This window comes from Trachypithecus francoisi, unplaced genomic scaffold, assembly GCF_009764315.1.
Source record: "Trachypithecus francoisi isolate TF-2019V2 unplaced genomic scaffold, Tfra_2.0 Lachesis_group19, whole genome shotgun sequence".
NCBI lineage: Eukaryota > Metazoa > Chordata > Mammalia > Primates > Cercopithecidae > Trachypithecus > Trachypithecus francoisi.
The window spans coordinates 9,521,672-9,547,449 of NW_022681464.1; the positions used below are offsets into that span (position 1 = coordinate 9,521,672).

General features: G+C 42.5%; 1 protein-coding gene and 1 non-coding gene across 4 annotated transcripts; one reads left to right on the plus strand and one right to left on the minus strand.

Moving 5' to 3' along the window:
- Positions 1-586: 586 nt before the first annotated feature.
- Positions 587-25,723, minus strand: HAUS1 (HAUS augmin like complex subunit 1). Of its 3 annotated transcripts, none has more exons than XM_033177848.1 (9): positions 25,592-25,723; positions 24,672-24,846; positions 10,752-10,887; positions 8,706-8,813; positions 6,130-6,253; positions 5,668-5,733; positions 3,717-3,788; positions 3,104-3,151; positions 587-845 (listed from the first exon to the last, which is right to left on the minus strand). In XM_033177848.1, exons 1-9 carry the CDS (start codon positions 25,619-25,621, stop codon positions 795-797), a joined length of 810 nt encoding a protein of 269 aa, XP_033033739.1. In that variant the 5' UTR covers positions 25,622-25,723; the 3' UTR covers positions 587-794. The 3 variants fall into 3 exon arrangements, with proteins under 3 accessions (XP_033033739.1, XP_033033738.1, XP_033033740.1); XM_033177847.1 differs by having other exon boundaries at positions 8,679-8,813; XM_033177849.1 differs by lacking the exon at positions 8,706-8,813.
- Positions 7,000-7,106, plus strand: LOC117064319. Its single transcript, XR_004429382.1, has one exon. It is a non-coding gene; the product is annotated as a U6 spliceosomal RNA (small nuclear RNA).
- Positions 25,724-25,778: the final 55 nt, after the last annotated feature.

A 25,778-nucleotide genomic window follows, 5' to 3' on the forward strand; every position in this document is an offset into this window, starting at 1 on the left:
GGCACTTGAGTTCTGGTCATACATTTCTGACTCACAATTATTTAAAAATCAAACATTAGGCTGGGTGCAGGGGCACATACCTGTGGTGTCAGGTACTCAACAGGCTGAGGTGGGAGGATTGCTTGAGTCCAGGATTTTGAGGCCAGCCTGGGCAATATAGCAAGAGCCTATCTCTTAAAAAGAGGTCAAAACGTTAAAACATCCCTTCAATTTCTTCTAGTACCTTTATTTTTAAATTTTTTATATTTAAATATTTGATTATTTGGATTATCCTGACATAAGGTGTGAAGTATGGACCTAATGCCAAGTGTTGAATTATCCATCTTTCTACTACTGATTTAAAAGGTCATCTTTTTCATAAACTAAATTCCTGCATATATTAACATTTGGAGGCAGGCAGACAGCTGATCAAAAAGAATGAAAGCAAACCCCTGGAGAAAGAAGAGCGTGGGAGAAACATACTGGGGAGCTGTGGAACCTTTCCTTTTCACTTTAGCTGACCTAATGAACACATGCACAACTGTTGTAACGTTTGCCTTGTAGAGCTACTGAAGGATTCTTAACCACCAACCACATAGAAACGAAGTAAGAGAAAAGGCTTTTTAATATGAAAACTATGTATTTGGGCACAAAAATGCAATACACAGTAAGAAACCATATTCTATCAAATATGACATTCTGTAATCTAAGAATACACAAAATTTTGTTATTAAGAAATGCCAAGAGGAAAAAGAACTCTGTAAAGTCCTATTTGATTTACTTTGCTAGGGAAAAGGATGTTTATTTGGCTCTTGTCACAGTTCCATCATGTCTACTCTTCTTGTAAGTTCAGCTTCAATGCTATCCTACAGGAAGAAAGACATACCATAAATAAGGACATAAAAAAATGCTCTAACTTTTATTTAATGTTATTTAAAATAAGGGAAGCAAAAAAGGAAATATTAAAACAAAAAATTTTAAAAATACCATTATGAATAACTAATATGCTTTTAGACACTTCCTTGCTTTTACATCTCCCTTCTCTTCCACTGCAAAAGCACTCAGAGTCCTAAGTGATTCTAAGAAACATGTGAAGGGAAGGGGAAAAAAACCTTTAGAGAGAGAAATCTGTAATGACACATGAATAAATTTTTCTGGCCTTTGCTACTAAAACAATATGCTTCCACAATGTCACTCACATCACCTCTTTTCCACTTTTTTTTTTTTCTTTTTGAGACGCAGTGTCACTTTGTTACCCAGGCTGGAGTGCAGTGGGACGATCTCGGCCCCCTCTGCAACCTCTGCCTCCTGGGTTCAAGCAATTCTCTGCCTCAGCCTCCTGAGTAGCTGAGATTACAGGCGCTCAACACTACCCCTGGCTAATTTTTTTGTATTTTTAGTAGAGATGGGGTTTCACCATCTTGGCCTGGTTGGTCTTGAACTCTTGACCTTGTGATCCACCCACCTTGGCCTCCCAAAGTGCTGGGATTACAGGTGTGAGCCACTGCGCCCAGCCTCTTTTCCATTTTCATTGCCACTGTCCTCTTTACTTCTTCTCTGGCCCAAATAGGCAAATTGGTTTCTGCAATGTTCTTTCTCCCTCCCCAATCTACCCTAAACACTGGCTACAGAATAATCTTCCTAACGCACTAACCTGATCAAAAAGCATAGCTTTGGCCAGGCGTGGTGGCTCACGCCTATAATGCCAGCACTTTGGAAGGCCAAAGCTGGTGGATCACTTGAGGTCAGGAGTTGGAGACTAGCTTGGCCAACACGGTGAAACCCCATCTCTACTAAAAATACAGAAATTTGGCCGAATGCGGTAGCTCACGCCTGTAATCCCACCACTTTGGGAGGCCAAGGTGGGTGGATCACCTGAAGTCAAGAGTTCGAGACCAGTCTAGCTGATGTGGCGAAACCCCATCTCTACTAAAAATACAAAAATTAGCCGGGCGTGGTGGCAGGTACCTGTAGTTCCAGCTATTCAGGAGGCTGAGACAAGAGAATCGTTTGAACCTGGGAGGTGGAGGTTGCAGTGATCTGAGATCATGCCATCGTACTCCAGCCTGGGCAACAGAGCAAGACTCCATCTCAAAAAAAAAAAAATAAATAAATAAAAATACAAAAATTAGCCGGGCATGGTGGTATGCACCTGTAATCCCAGCTACTCGGGAGGCTGAGGCATGAGAATTGCTTGAATCTGTGAGACGGAGGTTGCAGTGAGCTAACATCACTGCACTCTAGTCTGGAAGATAGAGCAAGACTCTTTCTCAAAAAAAAAAAAATAAGAAGCATAGCTTTGATCATATTTCTCTTGAGTTTAAAAAACAAGGAAACACACAGCAGCTTTCCATGGTCTCTACATCCTCTAAGTTCAGCACTCTTTATATACTAAGGCCCTCTACATCATAAACCAATGAACTTTTTCCAACTCTATCTTACATTTCATGCTTCTAAGCAGCTGGAACTTATCACTTGCTACAGCTTGAATAAGTCCTCCATTTTTCAGCTTATATGACTTCGCAAATTCTTTTTGCCTAGAATATTCTGTATGTCTCAATATATCCCCCTTTTTTCACTAGGGAAATCTACACAAAATTTTAAAAGGCTAAAATACTACTATGTGTTTTGTTTGTTTGTTTTTGAGACGAAGTCTTGCTCTGTCCCCCAGGCTGAGTGCAGTGGCGCGATCTTGGTTCACTGCAACCTCCACCTCCCAGGTTCGAGCGATTCTCCTGCCTCAGCCTCCCGAATAGCTGGGATTACAGGCACACATCACCACGCCCAGCTTATTTCTGTATTTTTAGTAGAGACAGGGTTTCCCCATGTTGGCCAGGCTGGTCTTGAACTCCTGACCTCTGGTGATCTGCCCGCCTCAGCCTCCCAAAGTGCTGAGATTACAGATGTGAGCCACCGTGCCCAGTTACTATATGTTTTTTAATGGAAAAAATATATACACACATACACAACCAAAAAAGTATTAAAAGCTGCAGGAGAATGATACACAGGAACTTTAGGACTGCTTACTGCTAAGGAGAAAGGAAAGAAGGATGAAGAGGACTTTAGCTATATTAGCATTTATTTTATTTTAAAAAAATCTGAAAAAATTACAGGAACTACTTACTAATTCACGCTTTGCTTCTTCAATTTTCACTTGAGCAAGAGATGGATTCTTTAAAAAAAAAAATAAAACAAGGAAAGGTTATATTGCCTCAATTCAGACTTAAGGAGAAAAATAATGCCACAATCCTTTTCAAAAGGCAAAAAGCCTCCCAGAGGGAAGACCTAACGTACATATAACACTGAAATTGACCACTGACTTTAAACCCTTAAAAATTGACACATTATTTTCTTTCTTTCTTTTTTTTTTTGAGACGGAGTCTCACTCTGTTGCTCCGGCTGGAGTGCAATGGCGCAATCTTGGCTCACTGCAGCCTCTGTCTCCCGGGTTCAAGAGATTCTCCTGCCTCAGCCTCCTCAGTAGCTGCGATTATAGATGCCCACCACCATGCCCGGCTAATTTTTGTATTTTTAGTAGAGACGGGGTTTCACCGTGTTGGTCAGGCTGGTCTCAAACTCCTGACCTCAGGTGATCAGCCTGCCTCAGCCTCCAAAAGTGCTGGGATTACAGGCGTGAGCCACCACACCTGGCCTAAACACACTATTTTCATGGTCATATAGTACCCTTAGGGAAGGTTGGAGGAAACAATTTTTTTTTAATACATGAAAATTATTACCGGCATTAAGTCTAAATAGGATTCCAATTTTTTCTTCAAAGGTATAGTCTGTTGCTTTAATCTTGCCAGTTTCTGGGGGTAAAAGAACACAGTCACAGAGTAACAGAAACATTCACAATGCAACTAATACTGCCCATTTCTGAAATAAAACACAACAAAGCATTAACATTAGTATATTTTAAATAATGTTATCAAATAAAGAGCTTCTAAGATAAATACACAAACTCACTCCAAATGAAACAGCACCTGTTAGATGCTTAAAATAGGAAAGTGATATTCTTATTTAATTATTATTTTTATTATTTGAGACGGAATCTCTCTGTGTTGCCCAGGCTGGAGTGCAGTGGTACAATCACGGCTTACGGTAGCCTCAAACGCCTGGGCTCAACCAACCTTCCCGCCTCAGCCTCCCAGGTAGCTGGGAACACAGGCATGCACCACCATGCCTGGCTAATTTTTTTTTTTTTTTTGAGATGGAGTCTTGCTGTCGCCTAGGCTGGAGTGAGGTGGCGCAATCTCGGCTCACTGCAACCTCTGCCTCCTGGGTTCAAGCAATTCTCCTGCCTCAGCCTCTCAAGTAGCTAGGACTACAGGCACATGCCACCACCCCAGCTAATTTTTTGTATTTTTAGTAGAGATGGGGTTTCACCGTGTTAGCCAGGATGGTCTCGTTCTCCTGACCTTGTGACCCACCCACCTCGGCCTCCCAAAATGCTAAAATTACAGGCATGAGCCACCATGCCATGCCCAGCCCTTTTTTTTTTGAGATGGAGTCTTGCTCTGTCACTCAGGCTGGAGTGCAGTGGCACGATCTCGGGTCACCGCAACCTTTGCCTCCCGGGTTCCAGCGATTCTCCTTTCTCCTGTCTCAGCCTCCTGAGTAGCTGGGATTACAGGTATGTCCCACCAAGCACACCTAATTTTAGTATTTTTAGTAGAGACAAGGTTTTGCCATTTTGGCCAGGCTGGTCTCAAACTCCCAACCTCATGTTATTTGCCCGCCTTGGCCTCCCAAAGTGCTGGGATTACAGGAGTGAGCCACCGCGCCTGGCCTAATTTTTTTAACTTTTTGTAGAGCTAGAGTCTTGATGTGTTGCCCAGGCTGGTCTCAAACTCTTGGGCTTAAGTAATCTTCCTGCCTCTGCCTCCCAAAGTACTAGGATTACAGGTGTGAGCCACCATGCCTGGTCTTTACTCCCATTTATTAACAATAGGATTGAAGTATGCTGTCTAAGACTACAAAAGAATGTGATTAAGAGGAATCAAAACCTAAAGGAGCTGGGTGTGGTGGCTCACACTTCTAACCCCAGCACTTTGGGAGGCCAAGGTGGGAGGATCACTTGAGCCAAGGAGTTTGAGACCAGTTTGGGCAACATAGCAAGACCCCCATCTCTATTTATGAAAACAAGGGAAAAAAATGTAAAGGAAGAACTAGAGTCCCAAATACATATTTATGAATTGTCAACACTAGATTCCAAGAACGAAGTATGAAAAAGTTAAGAATAATAAAACAAAACAAAACCCGCTATTTCTCTCTCTTCCCACCAAAACAGGTAAAACCTTTATATAACCTAAAATCCCAGAATTGCATTTGGTAACTACAGGAGTTTGGAGACCTGCATTTTACTGTCTACTGAAAGAGAAGAAAGGGGAGCACCCAGATGATTAGCTTATGGTCCTTTAATAAATTTGTCTAGTAAATACATGCATAATACATAAGTGACTCCAGCAGAGTTTCTAACTTATAATAAAAAGGAAACCATGGAAATGTGAGGGCATATACAGCTAAACATGGAATAAAAGCTATAAATACCAGTGAATATAGAGTACAAAGGTAAAGGAAAAGAAATCAGGTCCACAGTGAATAAAAGCCGAATAAAAATAAACAAATGAAAAAGCAGATCGTGGAGTAAAATTTTAAAGAAGTTAAATTAAGTTAAAATAAGCTCACCTCCGATAGTGCCACTAGGGACTGATGAGACAGAGAAGCATCCATGCCTCTGGCTGAAAGTTGCTCCTACAATTATCAAAAAAAGGAGTTCAGTTAAAAAATTACTTCAAAAGTGACCACCATCAAATATTTTTAACACATAACACAGTAAAAGAGGAGCTACAAAGTATAAATGAAAAACTGTACATGTATCCAAGCATTTGTACCTTACATGTGAATCCTTTCCACATTCATGCATTTGTGACAAGATGGGTACAATGTGTAAGGCCTGAGTTTCAGAGCCTGAATGCCTGAGTTTGAATCTAGATCTGCTTACTATGCTGGCTATGTAATCTTAGGCAAGTTACCAACTTCTCCGTAGTCCTCTCATCTGTAAAAAGGGAATAATAATGCCTAGCTGTGAGGGTGATGGTAAAAAATAAGGATGAAGAGAGCTAACTATATTCAGTCCTTCATACAAACCTCTGCAGCCTTGATTCCAAATCTGAATTCCTCTGACTTTGCTTTTAGAAAGTCCACGTTCTGACGACGATTATCAACTTTGGCCCTTTCTATAGACAGATGCAACTCTGCTTTCTTGACATCCCTTTAAAAAGCAAAATTAAAAACATTTTCTTCTTCTTCTCCTCAGTAAAAGTATTGTACAATAGAAACTCTACTACTTTTGGATTCAATGCTGGCTTGGCCAAGAGTTGGTAACCAGGTCATCTTTCCCTCCATATTGCACTCTGGGCTTTTTTTTTGTTTTAAGAGATGAGGTCTTAGTCTGTCACTCAGGCTTGAATGCAGTGGTGTGATCACTGCAGCCTCAAGCTCCTTGGCTCAAGTGATCCTCCCACCTCAGTCTCTCATATAGCTAGGGCTACAGACACATGCCACTATACCTGGCTAATTTTTAAAATTTTTGTAGATGGCCAGCCACAGTGGCTTACATCTATAATCCCAGCACTTTGGGAGACCAAGGTGGGCAGATCACCTGGGGTCAGGAGTTCGAGACCAGCCTGGCCAACATGGTGAAACCCTGTTTTTACTAAAAATACAAAAATTAGCCAGACATGGTGGCATGCGCCTATAATCCTGGCTACTGGGGAGGCTGAGGCAGGAAAATCACTTGAACCTGGGAGGTGGAGGTTGCAATGAGCTGAGATTGTACCACTGCACTCCAGCTTGGACGGTAGAGTAACGCTCCATCTCAAATTTTAAAAAATAATAAAATAAATAATTTTTTTGTAGAGACAGTCTCACTATGCTGCCCAGGTTTACAACAATTTTACAATTAATGTCAGCCAATTATTCTTGAAGAAAGTAAATCAGCCATTCAAAAAAAAATTGGTGCTCACTTCGGCAGCTCATATATTAAAATTAGAACAATACAGAGAAAATTAGAATGGCCTCTGTGCAAGGAAGACGTGCAAATTTGTGAAGCGTTCCATATTTTGTTTTGTAGCTTATCTAGAAATAATATGGAAAATATTGCTGTTATTTTTGGCAAAGAAAGTCAATTTTGTATAGTTTATTTCAACCTAAATAAACTGTGAATTTTGTTTAAATAAAAATAATAATAATTTAACATATCCTGAAGTCAATTTGAAATAGGAGGTCCTAAAAACCTCTTTACTAAATGTGACATGAAGTTCGAGACCAGCCTGGCCAACATGGTGAAACACCATCTCTGCTAAAGATACAAAAAAATTAGCTGGGTGTGGTGGCAGGTGCCTGTAATCCCAGCTACTTGAAAGGCTGAGGCAGGAGAAACACTCGAACCTGGAAAGCAGAGGCTGCAGTGAGCTGAGATCATGCCACTGCACTCTAGCCTGGGTGACAAGAGAGAAACTGTCTCAAAAAAACAAACAAATAAATAAATAAAGATAAATGTGACAAGACAGTGCCTTGCACCTATGTAGTCAGTATTTGTTGAATAAATTTACAAACCGCCAAATTACTTGTGCATATATACACATATCCCTGATCTATAGGCCCTAATCTCTGGGGCAAAAAGGACCTGAAAAAGGCCTAAAGTATCATAAGAGGGATACCACAGCTATAGCAAGAATGCACAACAAAACATAATGTGACTTTAAGTTGTATGGTAGTTTATAAGTATAAAAAAAAATCACATACAGTTCAAAAATTCTAAAACCCACATTATTTGTTTTAAAAAAAAAAAAAAGGCAAGAGGCTGGGCATGGTGGCTCATGCCTGCAATCCCAGCATTTTGGGAAACCGAGGCAGGTGGACCACTTGAGGTCAGCAGTTCGAGACCAGCCTGGCCAATATGATGAACCCTATCTCTACTAAAAACACAAAAATCAGCTGGGTGTGGTGGTGCGCATCTGTGCTCCCAGCTACTGGGGAGGCTGAGGCAGAAGAATCGCTTAAACCTGGGAAGTGGAGGTTGCAGTGAGCTGAGATTGCACCATTGCACCACTCTAGCCTGGATGTTACAGCGAGACTCCATCTCAAAAAAAAAAAAAAAGAAAAGAAAAAAAACAAGGTAAGAAATTGTATGAATAAAAGCTGAAAAAGTCAGGCTGGGCGCAATGGCTCACGCCTGTAATCCCAGTACTGTGGGAGGCCGAAGTGGGTGGATCACCTGAGGTCGGGAGTTCGAGACCAGCCTGACCAACATGGAGAAACCCCGTCTCTACTAAAAATACAAAAAATACAAAATTAGCTGGGCATGATGGCTCATGCCTGTAATCCCAGCTACTTAGGAGGCTGAGGCAGGAGAATCACTTGAACCTCGGAGGTGGAGGTTGCGGTGAGCTGAGATTGCGCCATTGTACTCCAGCCTGGGTGACAGAGTAAGACTCCGTCTCAAAAAAAAAAAAAAGCTGAAAAAGTCATATCCAATGATCTCCAGCTTCACTAATCATTCTACTTAAAAAAGTGTTTTATGGACCCTATTTCCTAATGTTTTTAAAATCACACCTACTGCCAAAACTAAATTTGACAATGTCCTATTACTCCCTTATTTATAAATTGTCACCACTTAGAACTCAATTACTTACTCTTGTAGACATTTTTCTAATACTAACGTTGCAGTTAGATTTTTTTCAAGTTTTTCCAGTTCAATCTTGATTTCTTCACTTTTTGATTTGGTACGAAAGAGATTAGAGGTCAAATCATTCACTGCAGGGATAAAACTAAAAGAAGAATCTGGTCATATACATGGGCTTAATGGGCAATAATTATAATTACCCCTTATTGCTAAAAATGACTTTACTGCTATGTAGATTTTTATATAACCATGCTGTTCATACCTTTATGCGTTTTTTTACACACTGTTCCCATTGCCTGGAATGCCCTTCTTCATTTGGCAAAGTTCCATTTGTTCCTTCAAAACTCAGATGAGCATCACTGTCATCCTGGCATTAACTACCGCCTTCTCTGTGCTACCCAGCTGTACCTTATACATACTTTTACTGTTACAACTGTCACACTATGTTATAGTTACATTTCCATCTCCCTTATTTGACTGTAAGCAGAGACTGTTCTTGAAGGCAGTTACTATCGTATTCATCTTGCTTCCCCAGTGTTATACCAGAGCTATAGTAAGACGGCACAAAACATAATGTGACTTTAAGTTGTATGATAGTATGTAAGTACAAGAAAAAGTTTTAAAAATTCTAGGCCGGGCGCGGTGGCTCAAGCCTGTAATCCCAGCACTTTGGGAGGCCAAGACGGGCGGACCACGAGGTCAGGAGATCGAGACCATCCTGGCTAACACGCTGAAACCCCGTCTCTACTAAAAAAATAAAAAAAACTAGCCGGGCGAGGTGGCGGGCGCCTGTAGTCCCAGCTACTCCGGAGGCTGAGGCAGGAGAATTGCATAAACCCGGGAGGCGGAGCTTGCAGTGAGCTGAGACCCGGCCACTGCACTCCAGCCCGGGCGACAGAGCGAGACTCCGTCTCAAAATAATAATAATAATAATAATAATAATAATTCTAAAACACACTGTATTTGTTAAAAAAAAAAAAAAGGCAAGAAATTATATGATTCATCCTTGCTTCCCCAATGCTTATGCAACTAATATACAACTGGTATTTGTTATCTGCTGAACTTACTTAATTCAAGTCTAGATTTCTGCTGCCATACAGTAGGCATGTTCTTATACCTAAAACACTACTCTTTGAGTTTATATACAAATTGCCTTTAAGTTGACAGGTAAGCTGTTCTGCTGCGTTGTTCTTTGATTATAGGTTGTATTAATATTCATAGTCCTACCGGGCACAGTGGCTCACGCCTGTAATCCCAGTATTTTGGGAGGCAGAGGTGGGTAGATCACAAAGTCAGGAGTTTGAGACCAGCCTGGCCAGCATGGTGAAACCCCATCTCTACTAAAAATACAAAAAAATTAGTCAGGCATGGTGGCAAGCGCCTGTAATCCCAGGTATTCGGGAGGCTGAGGTAGGAGAATCGCTTTACCCCGGGAGGTGGAGGTTGTAGTGAGCCCAAATCACGCCACTGCACTCCAGCCTGGGCGACAGAACAAGACTCTGTCTCAAAAACAAAAACAAAAACAAAATATTAGTAGTGCTAGCTAAGATATGGCCAAAAGTGATAGTCATATGAACTTTATAAGACTGGTTTTGAATCTCAGCTCTGCCATTTAGTAGCTCGGAGAAATTATTTAACCCACACCTCCTGACCCTCAGTTTCCTCTAAAGGTTGTTGGAAGAATCATGTTATTATATAAGTAAAATGCCTGTTAAAAAGAATGAAAATTCCTTACCTACTCAACAAAAAGGCAGACATAACCAAAATTTACTATGCTCAACCAAATCATTTAGCATACTATCTTTCTTATTATACACAGGAAACAATGTGATAGTAACTCCTTTCCAAATATACATGAGAACCACCCTTCATAAACCTAATCCTGGAAGAAGAAAACACTAAAAAGTAACCAATACCAAGTTTATCCAAATTAATTATACTTACTGGCAAAGACATGAAGTAACTAAATTCAGCACTTTGTATTTACTGCCAATTTTTCATATAGAATTATGCTGAGAACAAAAAGTCTTTAAGACCTTATAGCAGATATGATCACGGAAATTAAAACTGAAGCAAGAATTACCTAGCTAGTGAGGTATCCTTTGTTTCAAGGGCCACCGAACTGTCAACCAAAGCATTCAGATACCTGGAACCAGTGCTAGAGAGGTTGGCAGGGGAAAAATTCACACTCTCCGTGAGAAGGTCTTGAAGATACTTGGCTAAAAACATGAAAGAGTTCCATGGTGACTGTTTGCTTTTTAAAACATTTTTAACAGCTTTATCAAGACATACTTCACATACCATATAAGCCACCCACCTAAGGTATGTAATTCAGTGGCTTTTAGTGTATTCAGAGTTGTATGCCCATCGGTACGACCTATTCTTAAAAACATTTTCATCACTCCAAAAAGAAACTCTACATCCCTTAGTCATCACTTTATTTCTTTTTTCTTTTTTTTTTTCTTTTTGAAATGGAGTCTCGCTGCCACCTAGGCTGGAGTGCAGTGGTGCAATCTCAGCTCACTGCCATCTCCATCTCCTGGGTTCAAGTGATTCTCCTGCCTCAGCCTCCTGAGTAGCTGGGATTACAGGTGCCCAACACCACGCCCAGCCAATGTTTTTTGTAGTTTTAGTAGAGACAGGGTTTCACTGTGTTGGCCAGGCTGGTCTTGAACTCCTGACCTTGTGATCTGCCCACCTCAGCCTCCCAAAGTGCTTGGATTACAAGTGTGAGCCATCGCCCCGGCTTATTTTTTCTTCTAGAGACCAGATCTTGCTAGGTTGCCCAGGCTGACCTCAGGTGATCCGCCAGCCTTGGCCTCCCAAAGTGCTAGGATTACAGGTGTGAGTTACCATGCCCAGCCCCATTTAGTCATCACTTTCTAATCTCCCAACCCATGAAACCCTAGCAACTACTTCCTGTCTTTATTCATTTGCCTATTTGGGACATTTCATATGAATGGCATCATAAGATGTGTGGTCCTCTGTGACTAGTTTCTTTCACAATAGTTTCAAGGTTCATCCATGCCACAGCATGTACCAGTACTTCATTCCTGTTTATGGCAGTATAATATTCCATTATATGGACATATCACATTTTATTTATCCACTTAACCACTGATGGACATTTGGGTTGTTTCCACATTTTGGCTATTATAAATGCTGCTAAAAACACTCATTCAGTACATGTCAGGTTTTGATATGAACACGTTTTCATTTCTCTTGGGTATAAATGGAATTGCTGGTCATATGTTAACTCTATGTTTAAACATTTTAGGAACAGTCAGATTGTTTTCCAAAGTGATTGGATGATTTTATATTCCCACTAGAAGTGATGAAGGCTCCAATTTTCCACATCTTCTCCAACAGTTGTAATATCTGTCTTTTTGATTATAGCCATCCTAGTGAGTATGAAGTAGCACTGTGGTATTTGTTTATTTTCTTGAGACAGGGTCTCCCTCTGTCATCCAGAATGGAGAACAGTGGCACGATCTCAGATGATCCTCCCACCTCGGCCTCCCAGGTAGCTGTGGACCACTATGCCTGGCTAATTTTTGTATTTTTTTGTAGAGATGGTGTTTTGCCATGTTGCCCAGGCTGGTCTCGAACTCCTGGACTCAAGCGATCTGCCTGCCTTGGCCTCCCAAAGTGTTGGGATTACAGGCGTGAGCCACTATGCCCAGCCTAGCACTGTGGTTTTGATTTGAATTTCTCTGATGACTAATGATGCTGGACTATTTGTGTATCTTTGTAGGAGAAATGTCTATGTATACCCCTTGCCCGTTTTAAAATTGGGCTGTCTTTTTATTATTGAGGTTTTCTTTGTTGTTGTTGTTGTTGTTGTTGTTTTTGAGACAGGGTCTCACTCTGTCATCCAGGCTGGAGTACAGTGGCACAATCTCAGCTCACTGCAACCTCCACCTCTTGGGCTCAAGTGATCCTCCTACCTCAGCCTCCCAAGTAGCTGAGACTACAGGTGTCCACCACCATGCCTGGCTAATTTTGGTGATTTTTTAAGAGATGTGGTTTCGCCATGTTGCCTAGGCTGACCTCAAACGCCTGGGCTTAAGCAGTCTGTCCGCCTCAGCCTCCCAAAGTGGTGGGATTACAAGTGTGAGCCACTGTGCCCAACCTTTATTATTGAGTTGTAAGAGTTCTTTACATGTTGTAGATACAAGTCCCATATCAGATATATTTATAAATATTTTCTCCCATTCTGAGGACTGTCTCTTTTCATATTCTTTTTTTTTTTTGAGACAGTCTCACTCTGTTGCTCAGGCTGGAGTGCAGTGGCACAATCTCGGCTCACTGCAACCTCTGCCTCCCAGGTTCAAGTGATTCTCATGCCTCAGCCTCCCAAATAGATGAGATTACAGGTGCGTGCCACCACACTCAGCTAATTTTTGTATTTTTAGTAGAGACAGAGTTTCATGTTGGCCAGGCTGGTCTTGAACTCGGGACTCAGGTGATCCACCTGCCTCAGCCTCCCAAAGTGCTGAGATTATAGGTGTGAGCCATGACGCCCGGCCTGTCTTCATATTCTTGATGGTGTCCTTTGAGAACAAAAGTTTTACATTTTGATGATGTCTAATTTAAGTACTTTTTCTTTTGTTGCTTGTGCTTTTGGTATCATATCCAAGAAACCAATGCCAAATCCAAGGTTACAAGGGTATATACCTTTGTTGCCTTCTATGCATTTTAGGTTTAGCTCTATATTTTTTAGGCATTTTTTTTTTTTTTTTTTTTGAGGCAGGGTGTCACTCTATCACTCGAGCTGGAGTGCAGTGGCACGATATTGGCTCATTGCAACCTCTGCTTCCCGGGCTCAAGCAATCCTCCCACCTCAGCCTCCCAAGTAGCTGGGACTACAGGCACATGCCACCATGCCTGGCTAACTGTTGCATTTTTAGTAGAGACAGGGTTTCGCCCCGTTGGCCAAGCTGGTCTCAAACTCCTAACCTCAGGTGATCCACCCGCCTCGGCCTCCCAAAGTGCTGGGATTACACTGCACCTGGCCTTTTTAGGCTTTTTATTCATTTTGAGATAATTCTTCTATTTCGTGTGAGTTCGAGTCCAACTTCATTCTCGAGCATGTGGATATCCAGTTGTCCCTTTTGTTGAAAACGCTATTGTTTCCTCAGTTGAATTGTCTTGTTACACCCTTGTCAAAAATCAGTTGATCAGGAGATCAACTTGCAGCATAGTAGTGCAGGAGTTGGCCTGACCTGCTCTTCAGTGAAACTGGTGAAAATTATAAGAAAGAAAACAAACCCAACCATTTAAAGCCTCTAAAAATGGTCCTAAGGGTAAACAGCAAATGAAGAAACAACTATTCAATAAAATCTGGCCAGGCGCAGTGGCTCAAGCCTGTAATCCCAGCACTTTGGGAGGCCGAGACGGGCTGATCACAAGGTCAGGAGATCGAGACCATCCTGGCTAACACGGTGAAACCCCGTCTCTACTAAAAAATACAAAAAACTAGCCAGGCGAGGTGGCGGGCGCCTGTAGTCTCAGCTACTCGGGAGGCTGAGGCAGGAGAATGGCGTAAACCCGGGAGGCGGAGCTTGCAGTGAGCTGAGATCCGGCCACTGCACTCCAGCCTGGGCGACAAAGCGAGACTCCATCTCAAAAAACAAACAAACAAACAAACAAACAAACAAATAATAAAATAAAATCTATAAAAAACTCAGTAAGGACACTGAGAATTTGTGGTATTTGAACCAAGACTCCTCCCTCCCTCCTCCCTTTCAGCTCACTGAGGCAGAGACTTCATTCCAGACTGCTACAGTCAACACAGGGTTTTCTTTGCTCCCAGCTCCCAGCTAGAAGGCTTTCTTCCTGGGAGAAGCAAGACTTTAGTGTTTTTTATCCTGCCACTAGCTATCTGCTACTGCATCCAAGTCCCAGGGGGATGTGGTCGAGAGGTGTCTGTCCAGCCACTGCTCTTGGAATGGAAGCTCCTGGAGTACGGCAAGCTGAGAATACTGGAGTCCCAGTGGCCCCTGCTCTGGCCAGTGAGGTGGTGGTTCCACACCAGGAGAGGCAAGCCAAGAAGACCTAAGGCTGCCGCACTCCCTCTCTACCAAGCAGTTACTATAGCTGGCATATCACTCAGTGAGAAACTTGACATTTTCCCTACTCAGCCCCAACTCCAACTCTAGAGCCTGGGCTCAGCGATTTTGCCTCGGGGGAAAAGCAAGTCATAAAACAGATGGCTCCCCATCTCTTCCCAAAGGAACTGACTACATTTGCAACAGAGCTTGGAGAGGTTCAAGCCTAACGGCAATCTCAAAAAGAGTAGAAGTTGTGGTCAAAGGAATTGGGAGCAGACTCAAGATACAGGCTCAACTGCAGGGCAGTTAGTTTGCAGGGGAGAACCAGTGAGTAAGACATCTAGGAGGAGCCATCCAGAAGATAAAACAAATATCTAACTGACCTCAGAAACTACACCTCTAAGGGAGCTAGAATTTGATTGGAATTACTTGTAGAGTAGTTTATGCCCAGGGCCTCGTGGAAAACAACAGCTGTCAATTAGTGGAATTTTACAGTTAGGTGCGCTCAGTGAAAGAGACGAAGTCAGCGTGACCCAAACACTGTCAACTCAGAGTGACCTTGGGGATACTCAAGTATGTGTCTCCCTGAGGAGCAACATCAGGAGTTTAACACTGTAGGGGATAAACAGACTTCACTAAAATAGTCCAGCCAGCAGACAGGTAAGTAAATAACAATAACAGGAGGAAGTAAGATTAGTACCCAGCAAGGATACAATATGTTGTCGGAAATGTCCAGTTTTCAAGAACAACAACAACAACAAAAAAGAGGAATGTGGCCGGGCGCCGTGGCTCACGCGTGTAATCCCAGCACTTTGGGAGGCCGAGGCAGGCGGATCACAAGGTCAGGAGATCAAGACCATTCTGGTTAACACGGTGAAACCCCATCTCTATTAAAAATACAAAAAATTAGCTGGGCATGGTGGCGGGCACCTGTAGTCCCAGCTACACGAGAAGCTGAGGCAGGAGAATGGTGTAAACCCGGGAGGCGGAGCTTGCAGTGAGCCCAGATTGCGCCACTGCACTCCAGCCTGGGCAATAGAGTGAGATTCTGTCTCAAAAAAAAAAAAAAAAAAAAAACAAGGAATGCAAAGAACAAGAAAGGAACTGTAATGGAAAAAAGCAAGCAACACAAGCTGCCTGTGAGAATGACCAGATGTTGGCTTTATCAGGAAAAACTTCAAATATCCATAATAAGCATGTTCACAGAATTAAAGGAAACCAATTAAAGAAGGAACATGAGGTAAGATGAAAATGTTGCATCAAATAAAGAATATCAATGAAGAGAAAGAAATTGTAAGAAAAGAACTAAATGAGAATTCTAGAGTGAAATAACTGAACTGAAAAATTCATTAGAGAGAATTAACACTAGATTTGCAGTGGCAGAAGAAAGAATAAGTGAACTTGAAGATAGATCAAAAGATATTGTGGGCTGGGCATGGTGGCTCACGCCTCTAATCCCAGCACTTTGGGAGGCCGAGGCAGGCAGATCACTCAAGGTCAGGAGTTTGAGACCAGCCTGGGCAACACGGTGAAATCCCATCTTTACTAAAAATACAAAACTTAACCAGGCATAGTGGTGCACGCCTGTAGTCCCAGCTACATGGGAGACTGCAGCGTGAGAATCACTTGAACCCAGAAGGTGAAGGCTGCAGTGAGCTGAGATTGTGCCACTGCTCTAGCCTGGGCAACAAGAGTGAGACCCTGTCTCAAAGGAAAAAATAAATAAATAAAAATATGGAAGCCAAAGAACAGAGAAAAAAGAATAAAGGAAAATGAAAGGCAAGGTGCAGTGGTTCATGCCTGTAATCCCAGCACTTTGGGAGGCCGAGGCAGGCAGATCACTTGAGGTCAGGCGTTCAAGATCAGCCTGGCCAACATGATGAAACCCTATCTCTATTAAAAATACAAAAATTAGGCCGGGCCCTGTGGCTCACACCTGTAATCCTAGCACTTTGGAAAGCTGAGGTGGGAGGATCCCTTGAGGCCAGGAGTTCAAAACCAGCCTGTCCAACATGGCAAAAACCGGTCTCTAATAAAAATACAAAAATTAGCCAGGTGTGGTGACAGATGCCTATAATCCCAGCTACTCAGGAGGCTGAGACAGAACTGCTTGAGCTGGGGAGGCAGAGGTGGCAGTGAGCCGAGATCACGCTCCTGCACTCCAGCCTGGACGACAGAGTGAGACTCTGTCTCAAAAATAATAACATTAATAATATAACAAGAAACAATGCTGAAAATTTACCATGGTCTGCAATAATATACACATTCAGGAAGCTCAACAAATGCAAGTAAAATAAATGTAAAGAGAACTACAAACAGACATATCAAAGTAAAAAATGCTGAAGTAAAAGAAAATCTTGAGGCCGAGTGCATTGGTTCATGCGTGTAATCCCATTTTGGGAGGCCGAGTTGAATAGATCAGGAGATCAAGACCATCCTGGCTAACATGGTGAAACCCTGTCTCTACTAAAAATATAAAAAATTAGCCAGGCGTGGTGGAACGCGCCTGTAGTCCCAGCTACCCAGGAGGCTGAGGCAGGAGAATCGCTTGAACCCAGAAGGTGGAAGTTGCAGTGAGCCGAGAATGCACCACTGCACTCCACCCTGGGCGACTTCGTCTCAAAAAAAAAAAAAAAAGAAAATGTTGAAAGCAGCAAGAGAAAAACTACCTGTTACTTACAAAGAAACCCCAGCAAGATTAATAGCTGACTTCTTGGTGAAATAATGTAGGCCAGAAGACAGTGAAATAACACATTCAAAGTGCTCAAACAGAAAAAAATCTTCAACCAAGAATCCTATACCTAGCAAAACTACCTTTAAAAAATGAAGGCACAGGCCGGGCGCAGTGGCTCAAGCCTGTAATCCCAGCACTTTGGGAGGCTGAGACGGGCGGATCACGAGGTCAGGAGATCGAGACCATCCTGGCTAACATGGTGAAACCCCGTCTCTACTAAAAAATACAAAAAAACTAGCTGGGTGAGGTGGCGGGCACCTGTAGTCCCAGCTACTCGGGAGGCTGAGGCAGGAGAATGGCGTGAACCCAAGAGGCGGAGCTTGCAGTGAGCTGAGATCCAGCCACTGCACTCCAGCCCAGGTGACAGAGCGAGACTCCGTCTCAAAAAAAAAAAAAAAAAAAAAAAAAAATGAAGGCACAGCCTAGGCAAAATAGCAAGATCCCACCTCTACAAAAAAATTTTAAAGGCCAGGTTGGTGACTCATGCCTGTAATCCCACACTTTAAGAGGTCAGATAGGTGGATCACATGAGGTTAGGAGTTCAAGACCAGCCTGGCCAACCTGATGAAACCCTGCCTCTACTAAAAATACAAAATTAGCCAGGTGTGGTGGCTCATGCCTATAATCCCAGCTACTAGGAAGCTGAGGCAAAAGAATCACTGGAACCCAGGAGGCAGAGGTTGCAGTGAGCTGAGATTATTCCACTGCACTCAAGTCTGGGCAACAAGAGCAAAACTCCATCTAAAAAAAAAAAATTAAAAAAATAAGCTGGGCATGGTGATTCACACCTGTAGTCCTATCTACTTGGGAGGCTAAGGCAGGGGGATCACTTGAGCCCAGGAGTTTGAGGCTACAGTGAGCTATGATCATGCCACTGCACACCAGCCTGGGTGACAGAGCAAGGCTCTGCGTAAAAAAAAAAAAAAAAAAAAAGGACAAAATAAAGTCTGCTAGATAGAAAAAAACTGAGAGAATCTGTTGCTAGCAGAATCAATGTACAAGAACTAAGGGAAGTTTTGTAGGCTGAAATCAAGTAGCCTCAAATAGTAATCTGAATGCATATGAAAAAACAAAGACTATAAGTAATGGTAACTATGGAATTATAAAGAGAACATACATGCATATTTTTTCTACTTTCTTCTCTTAACTGTTTAAAAAAGCAACTGAGGCAGGGCATGGTGGCTCACTCCCCGCACTTTGGGAGGCCGAGGTGGGCGGATCATGAGGTCAGGAGTTCGAGACCAGCCTGGCCAACATGCTGAAACCCTGTCTGTACTAGGAACACACAAATTACCTGAGCGTGGTGGCATGTGCCTGTAATCGTAGCTATTCAGGAGGCTGACTCAGGAGAATTGCTTGAACCTGAGAGGCGGAGGTTGCAGTGAGCCGAGATCACGCCACTGCACTCCAGCCTGGGCGACAGAGCATGACTCTGTCTCAGGAAAAAAAAAAAAAAGAAAGAAAAGAAAAAGAATACTCCACCCAACGAGAGAATATACATACTTCTCAAGGGCATATGGAACATTCTTCAGGAAAGAATAGCTTTATGCTGGGCCATAAAACAAATGTCAATACATTTAAAAGGATCAAAATAATGCAAGGTATTCTTTGGTCAAAATGAAATGAAATTAGAAATCAATAACAGAAAGAAATTTAGGAAACTCACAAATATATAGTTTGGCTCCATGTCCCCACCTAAATCTCATGTTGAATCATACTCCCCGCGTGTCGGGGAGGGGACTGGTGGGAGGTGACTGGATCATGGGGGCGGACGCCCCCCTTACTGTTCTCGTGATAGTAAGTTCTCACCGGATCTGATGGTTTAAAAGTGTGGCACTTCCAGCTTTGCGCTCTCTCTCTCTCTCCTGCTCTGGCATAGTGAGTAAGACGTGCCTTGCTTCCCCTTCGCCTTCCACCATGATTGTAACTTTGCTGAGGCCTCCTCAGCCATGTGGAACTGTGAGTCAATTAAACCTCTTTTCTTTATACCTAGTCTCAGGTAGTTCGTTATAGCAATGTGAGAACGGACTAACACAAAGTCGAATTAAACAACACACTCCTAATAACCAACAGGTAAAGATTAACTCAAACACATTAGAAAATACTTTGAAAAGAATGAAAATAAAGATACAATGCGACAAAACTTATGAAATATATTGCAAACGGCATGTGGAGGGAAATTTATACTTGTAAATTCCTATTTTAACAAAGAAGAAAGATCTCAAATCAATAGCCTAACTTTCCATTTTAAGACACTGAAAAAAGAAGAGCAGACTAAACCTAAAGCAAGCCGAAGTAACGAAATACTAAAAATCAGAGTGGGCCAGGAGTGGTTGCTCACACCTATAAATCATAGCACTTTGGGAGGCTGAGGTAGGGTCAGAAGTTTAAGACCAGCCTGAGCAACATGGTGAAACACTATCTCTAGTAAAAATACAAAAATTCGCTGGCTATGGTGGCCTGCGCCTGAATCCCAGCTACTCACGGGGCTGAGGCAGGAAAATTGCTTGAACCTGGGAGGCAGAGGTTGCAGTGAGATGAGATCATGCCACTGCATTCCAGCCTGGGTGACGGAGTGAGACTCTGTCTCAAAAAAAAAAAAAAAAAGGAAAGAAAAAAAATAGAGTGGAAATTAATAGTATAGAGAATAGAAAAACAATAGGGAAAAAAAGTGAAACTAAAAGCTGGCTCTTTAGAAAGATCAACAAAATGGAGAGGCCTGGCAGTGGCTCAAGTCTGTAATCCCAGCACTCTGTGGGGCAGAAATGAGTGGATGGCTTAAGCTCATGAGATGGGGTGGGAAGGGGGTCCGGGCATGAGGAGTGTGGGGTGTGGCTGAGGCAGGAAAACCCCTGAGTCCTAGAAGTTAAGGCTCACGTGATGGCGCCACTGCACTCCAGACTGGGAGACAGAGTGAGACCCTGTCTCAAAAATAAATAAATAAATAAGGCCAGGAGTGGTGGCTAACGCCTTTAATCCCAGCACTTTGGGAGGCTGAGGCAGGCGGATCACGAGGTCAAGAGTTCTAGACCAGCCTGAATAACACGGATAAACCCCAACACTACTGAAAAAAATACAAAAATTAGCCGGGCATGGTGGCACACAACTGTAATCCCAGCTACTTGGGAAGCTGAGGCAGAAGAATCACTTGAACCCAGGAGGCAGAGGTTGCAGTGAGCCGAGATTGCACCACTGCACTCCAGCTGGGCGACAGAATGAGACTGTCTCAAAAAATAAATAAATAAATAAATTGTCTAAGAAGAAAAGAGAGAAGACAAATTAGAAATGAGAGCGAGGACAGTCCTACCAACCTATTTTATAAAAAGAATTATAAAGAAATACTAAAAACAATTGTATATCAACAACTTAGGAAACTTAGATGAAATGAACCAAACTGACTCAAGAACAGATGATTTGAATAGGCCTACAACAAGTGAACAGATTGAACTAGTAACAAAAAACCTTCTCACAAAGAAAAGTCCGGGTCCAGATGACTTCACCACTGAATTCTACCAAATAATTTAAAGAAAAATTAACACCAATTTTTCACCAACTCTTCCAAAAAACAGGAAAAAAAAGTAATTCCCAACTCTTTCCATCAGACTGGTATTATCCTGATACCAAAACCAGATAAAGACATTATAAGAAAAGAAAACTGGCCGGGCATGGTGGCTCACGCTTGTAATCTTAACACTTTGGGAGGCCAAGAAGGGTGGATCACCTGAGGTCAGGAATTCAAGACCAGCTTGACCAACAAGGCAAAACGCCATCTCTACTAAAAATACAAAAATTAGCCGGGCGTGGTAGTGGGTGCCTGTAATCCCAGCTACTCTGGGAAGCTGAGGCAGGAGAATTGCTTGAACCCAGGAGGCAGAGGTTGCAGTGAACTGAGATCATGCCACTGCATTCCAGCCTGGGTGTGACAGAGCAAGATTCCATCAGAAAAAAAAAAAAAAAAAAAAAGAAATTAAAAAAATATATATTATACCAGGAGCAATTGAGATTTTTCCTAGGGATAAATGTTGGTTCAATGTCTGAAAGTTAATTAATGTAATACATCACATCAAGAGAATAAAAAACAAAAATCACATGATCATGTCAAAAGACACAAAAAAAGCAAATGACAAAATCCAATACCCTTTCTTGATAAATGTACTCAACAAACTAGGAATAGAAGTAAATTTCCTCGCTTGTAATCCCTGCACTTTGGGAGGCCAAGGTGGGTGGATCATTTGAGGTCAGGAGTTTGAGACCAGCCTGGTCAATATGATGATACCCCGCCTCTATCAAAAATAAAAAAATTAGCCAGGTGTGGTAGGCGCCTGCCTGTAATTCCAGCTACTTGGGAGGCTGAGGCAGGAGAATCAAACGAACCCGGATGGTGCAGGTTGCAGTGAGTGGAGATTGCACCACTGCACTCCAGCCCAGGTGACAGAGCGACAGAGCACTTGCCAATTCTGTCCAACACCATATTGGAGGTTTTAGCCAAGGTAATTTCTTCTCATTTGCCTCCTCAACTGACAAATCGGTGGCATGAAGAATAAATAGTTTCAATAGTTTCATCTGTATTCCTCATGATTAAAAATCTTCATACAGCCAGGCACGTGGTGTGCACCTATAATCCCAGCTACTTGGTAGGCTGAAGTAGGAGGATCACTTAAACCCCAGTAGTTCAAGACCAACCTGAGCAAAATAGGAAGACTCTGTCTCTCCACTATAAAAAATAAAAACAACAACAAAAAACTTCATCTAAAAGTTTTATGTCCTTTCCCAATTCCTGCAAATATTTCCAAAATGTTCCAATCTCATGTGCTGTAAAGAACTGTGCTTTGCAGAAATAAAAACTGCACCTAAAAAATGGTTTGGATTATTTTTAACTCAAAGGTCATTCAAGTCCAGAGAGCTATATATAGCATTACTACTCAGTTTTTAGAATTGCAAACAGAAGAAACTGACTCTTTACCAATACACATGAATGTACACTTGTTATAAAGTTCCACATATTTTTCATTTTCTTTTTTTTTTTTTTTTTTTTTTTTGAGACGGAGTCTCGCTCTGTCGCCCAGGCTGGAGTGCCGTGGCCGATCTCAGCTCACTGCAAGCTCCGCCTCCCGGGTTTACGCCATTCTCTCGCCTCAGCCTCCCTAGTAGCTGGGACTACAGGCGCCCGCCATCTCGCCCGCTAATTTTTTGTATATTTTAGTAGAGACGGGGTTTCACCGTGTTAGCCAGGATGGTCTCGATCTCCTGACCTCGTGATCCGCCCGTCTCGGCCTCCCAAAGTGCTGGGATTACAGGCTTGAGCCACCGCGCCCGGCCATATTTTTCATTTTCTGCTTAACACTTTCACTGTATAAAAGAAGGAAAAACTTAGAAAAGAGAAGTAATGATGCATAGAGTTATCAGATATCAATGGTGGCAATGCTTTTCTAGATACCTAAACAGAAAAAACTGTTAAAATTTTGCTTACATTAGTTAGAACATTTGTTATTTAATATGTATCACCCTGAAAGGTATTTAAGGACAGACATAAATAATTTTACTTTGAAATGCTTAGATTTTTGGTTACAGTATATGATAGACAAAAAAGAAAGCTCTTATAAAATGAGATTTTTCTGGGCTCCAAGTCCCTTTCTCTGTACTGTATTTTAATAATTATAAAAATAAAATCATTTAAAAATAAGACAATTTTAAAAGCACATATATGGGAGAATATAGCTATAAAGGAGTGGCACAGGGGAGGTTTTTGGGGTGATAGAACTGTTCTGCATCCTGATTGTGTGTGTGATTTCAGATTGTGGGAGTGGTTCTACACTCTAAGTGTATTAAAATGGTACACAAAAACAAAAAGTCAATTTTGCCATATGTTAATTTTTAATTAATTGTTTGTTTGTTTGCTTGTTATGAGACAGAGTCTCACTCTGTTGCCCAGACTGGAGTGCAGTGGTGTGATATCTGCTCACTTCAGCCTCCACCTCCCGGGTTCAAGCATTTCTCCCACCTCAGCATCCCAAGTAGCTGGGATTACAAGCACACAAAAATTATCCACACACCTGGATAATTTTTGTATTTTTAGTAGAGATGGGGTTTTACCATCTTGGCAGGCTGCTCTCAAACTCCTGGCCTCAAGTGATCCACCCACCCTGGCCTCCCAAAGTGCTGAGATTACAGGTGTGAGCCACTGTACCTGGTCCTGCTGTATATTGATTTTTAAAAGAAAACTGGAAAAATGCACATATGCAATAGAATCAAATATAAACTGCACTATATTTAAAATATCATATGTAACAAATACCATACATCTGGTTAAATATAGGGCAGATGCAGGCCTCACTTCCTTTCTCTTTGGTATATTCTCGTATCTAAAAAGATTTTCGTCAATCTTTACTTTTGTGGTTTGTATTATAAAAACAATAGGCGTCTTGAATGCACTTTTTCAAACTGTATACACCCAGCAGAAAATTTGAATGCAATCTCCTGATACGTAGTCATAGGGTAATTTTGTCCAAGTCTCATATTTCATGGCCACCTCCTCAGGTGTGCTGATAGGTTCATATGACTAAATCACGGAGACCGGAAACGGACCAAACAGATAGGTAAGTAAAACACCACAAGGCATCATATGTGTCAGGCTAACAAGTTTAGACTCTTTTAAGGCTTACTATTTTTCTATCGGAGTACCAATAAGGTATTTAGTATAACAACATTTATTATTTAGAGAATTACTACTGGCTGGGCAGGGTGGCTCATGCCTGTAGTCCCACCACTTTGGGAGGCTGAGGTAGGCAGATTACCTGAGGTCAGGAGTTCAAGAACAGCCTGGCCAATATGGTGAAACCGTGTCTCTACTAAAATACAAAAATTAGCTGGGCGTGATGGTGCAGGCCTGTAGTCCCAGCTACTTGGGAGGCTGAGGCACAAGAATCACTTGAACCCAAGAGGTGGAGGCTGCATTAGGCTGAGATCACGCCACTGCACTCCAGCCTGGGTGACAGAGCAAGATTGTACCCCCCCAACACACACACAAAAATATATATATAAAACATAAAACAATAATAAAAAAGAAAGTTACTACTTTAACACAGTGGATGAAAAATCCGGGAAAAATAAAGCAGCAAAACAAGTAGTCTACAGTAAATTAATCCTGTATACTTTAGAGTTATAAAATTTGGTTACCTCTATTTATTCTTGTTCAAAACTCTGGACTTAATCTCACCTTCTGATTCGTATTCACTTGCTTTCTGCTTCAAGTCCTCTACTACCAGGCAGACATCCCTGTCGCGGACCCTGTTGCGTTCTGAGAGGTGATGTAAAATCTCTGTGGTCCGTGGGTTCACTTCATACTGTGGAATGGGATGATCTCCGAATATTTTTTTTAACCACGCAGCAACCTAACCATTAAAAGAAAGACAAATATTATAAGCCTTGTTTACTGTAATGGCTCGATGAGATTATGACAAAGAAGTGATCAAAAGCAAACTAAATGCTTTCTGTGACTATTTTGGAGGCTTACTTCACAACCTCACCTGTCTTTAGGGAGATACTAGATATCAGTAAAACAAAAAGTGAGCAACTACACAACGAATAAGACTAAAAATTACCAGAGAACAATCCATTCTTTCCCAAATCTACAAAAGCAGTACAGACTAACAATTTGCCCCGCTTGAAAAACCTTAAAGCTTAATAGAACAGTGAGAAAGCATTATTAGACCGTGCATAGCCTGAAAAAAGCAACTGTCCCTCGATCACCAGACGCCCCGCCGCGCCAGGAGGCTCCCAGTGTTGGGATGCAGGGCGCGGAAGCCGCTCAGATGTGGAAGCATGGGGTGAGCAGCGAACCGGAAGGCGGGTTTGGCTTCTTAAGTCCCACTCCAGAGTCTGTTGCCAGGGGCTGCTCAACGCCTCTCCCAGGCCAGATCCAAACAAGGGGAGGCCTGGGCAGGAAGGGAAAGGCATTTTTCAGGAGGGTCTAAGCACAGGGGGGCTTGCAGATAGTAACTGCAGCACTGAAAGACGGATGTGTGGAATACGGGAGAGAAAAGCAGACGTGGCGCGCACAGGAGACCCGCCGGCGGCGCGGGGGTGTCAAAAACGCGTTTTCCGGGAGGCCACCGATCCCCATTCCCGCCACAGCACCTGCGTTTCTCTCTCCTCCAGTGGCTCCATAGCTGCGGCTCCCGCTGGAGAAGCGCCCCGCTCACTCCCTAGGCTCCGCCCACACGCCGTTGGCACCCGCCCCTCGCCGGGTCCGGGATTTCTGGGAGTTGTGGTTTTTCCTAGGGCTGCCGGCCGCTGAGCGCCTGTACAAGGCTGGTCCAAGGCT

Coding starts and splice junctions, on each gene's coding strand:
- HAUS1 (XM_033177847.1), bottom strand. CDS start 25,621: ATGGAGCCACTGGAGGAGAGAGAAACGCAG. Junction 5,734..6,129: donor TTGGAATCAAGGCTGCAGAG/GTTTGTATGAAG, acceptor TGATAATTGTAG/GAGCAACTTTCAGCCAGAGG. Junction 3,789..5,667: donor CCCTAGTGGCACTATCGGAG/GTGAGCTTATTT, acceptor TTTTACCCCCAG/AAACTGGCAAGATTAAAGCA.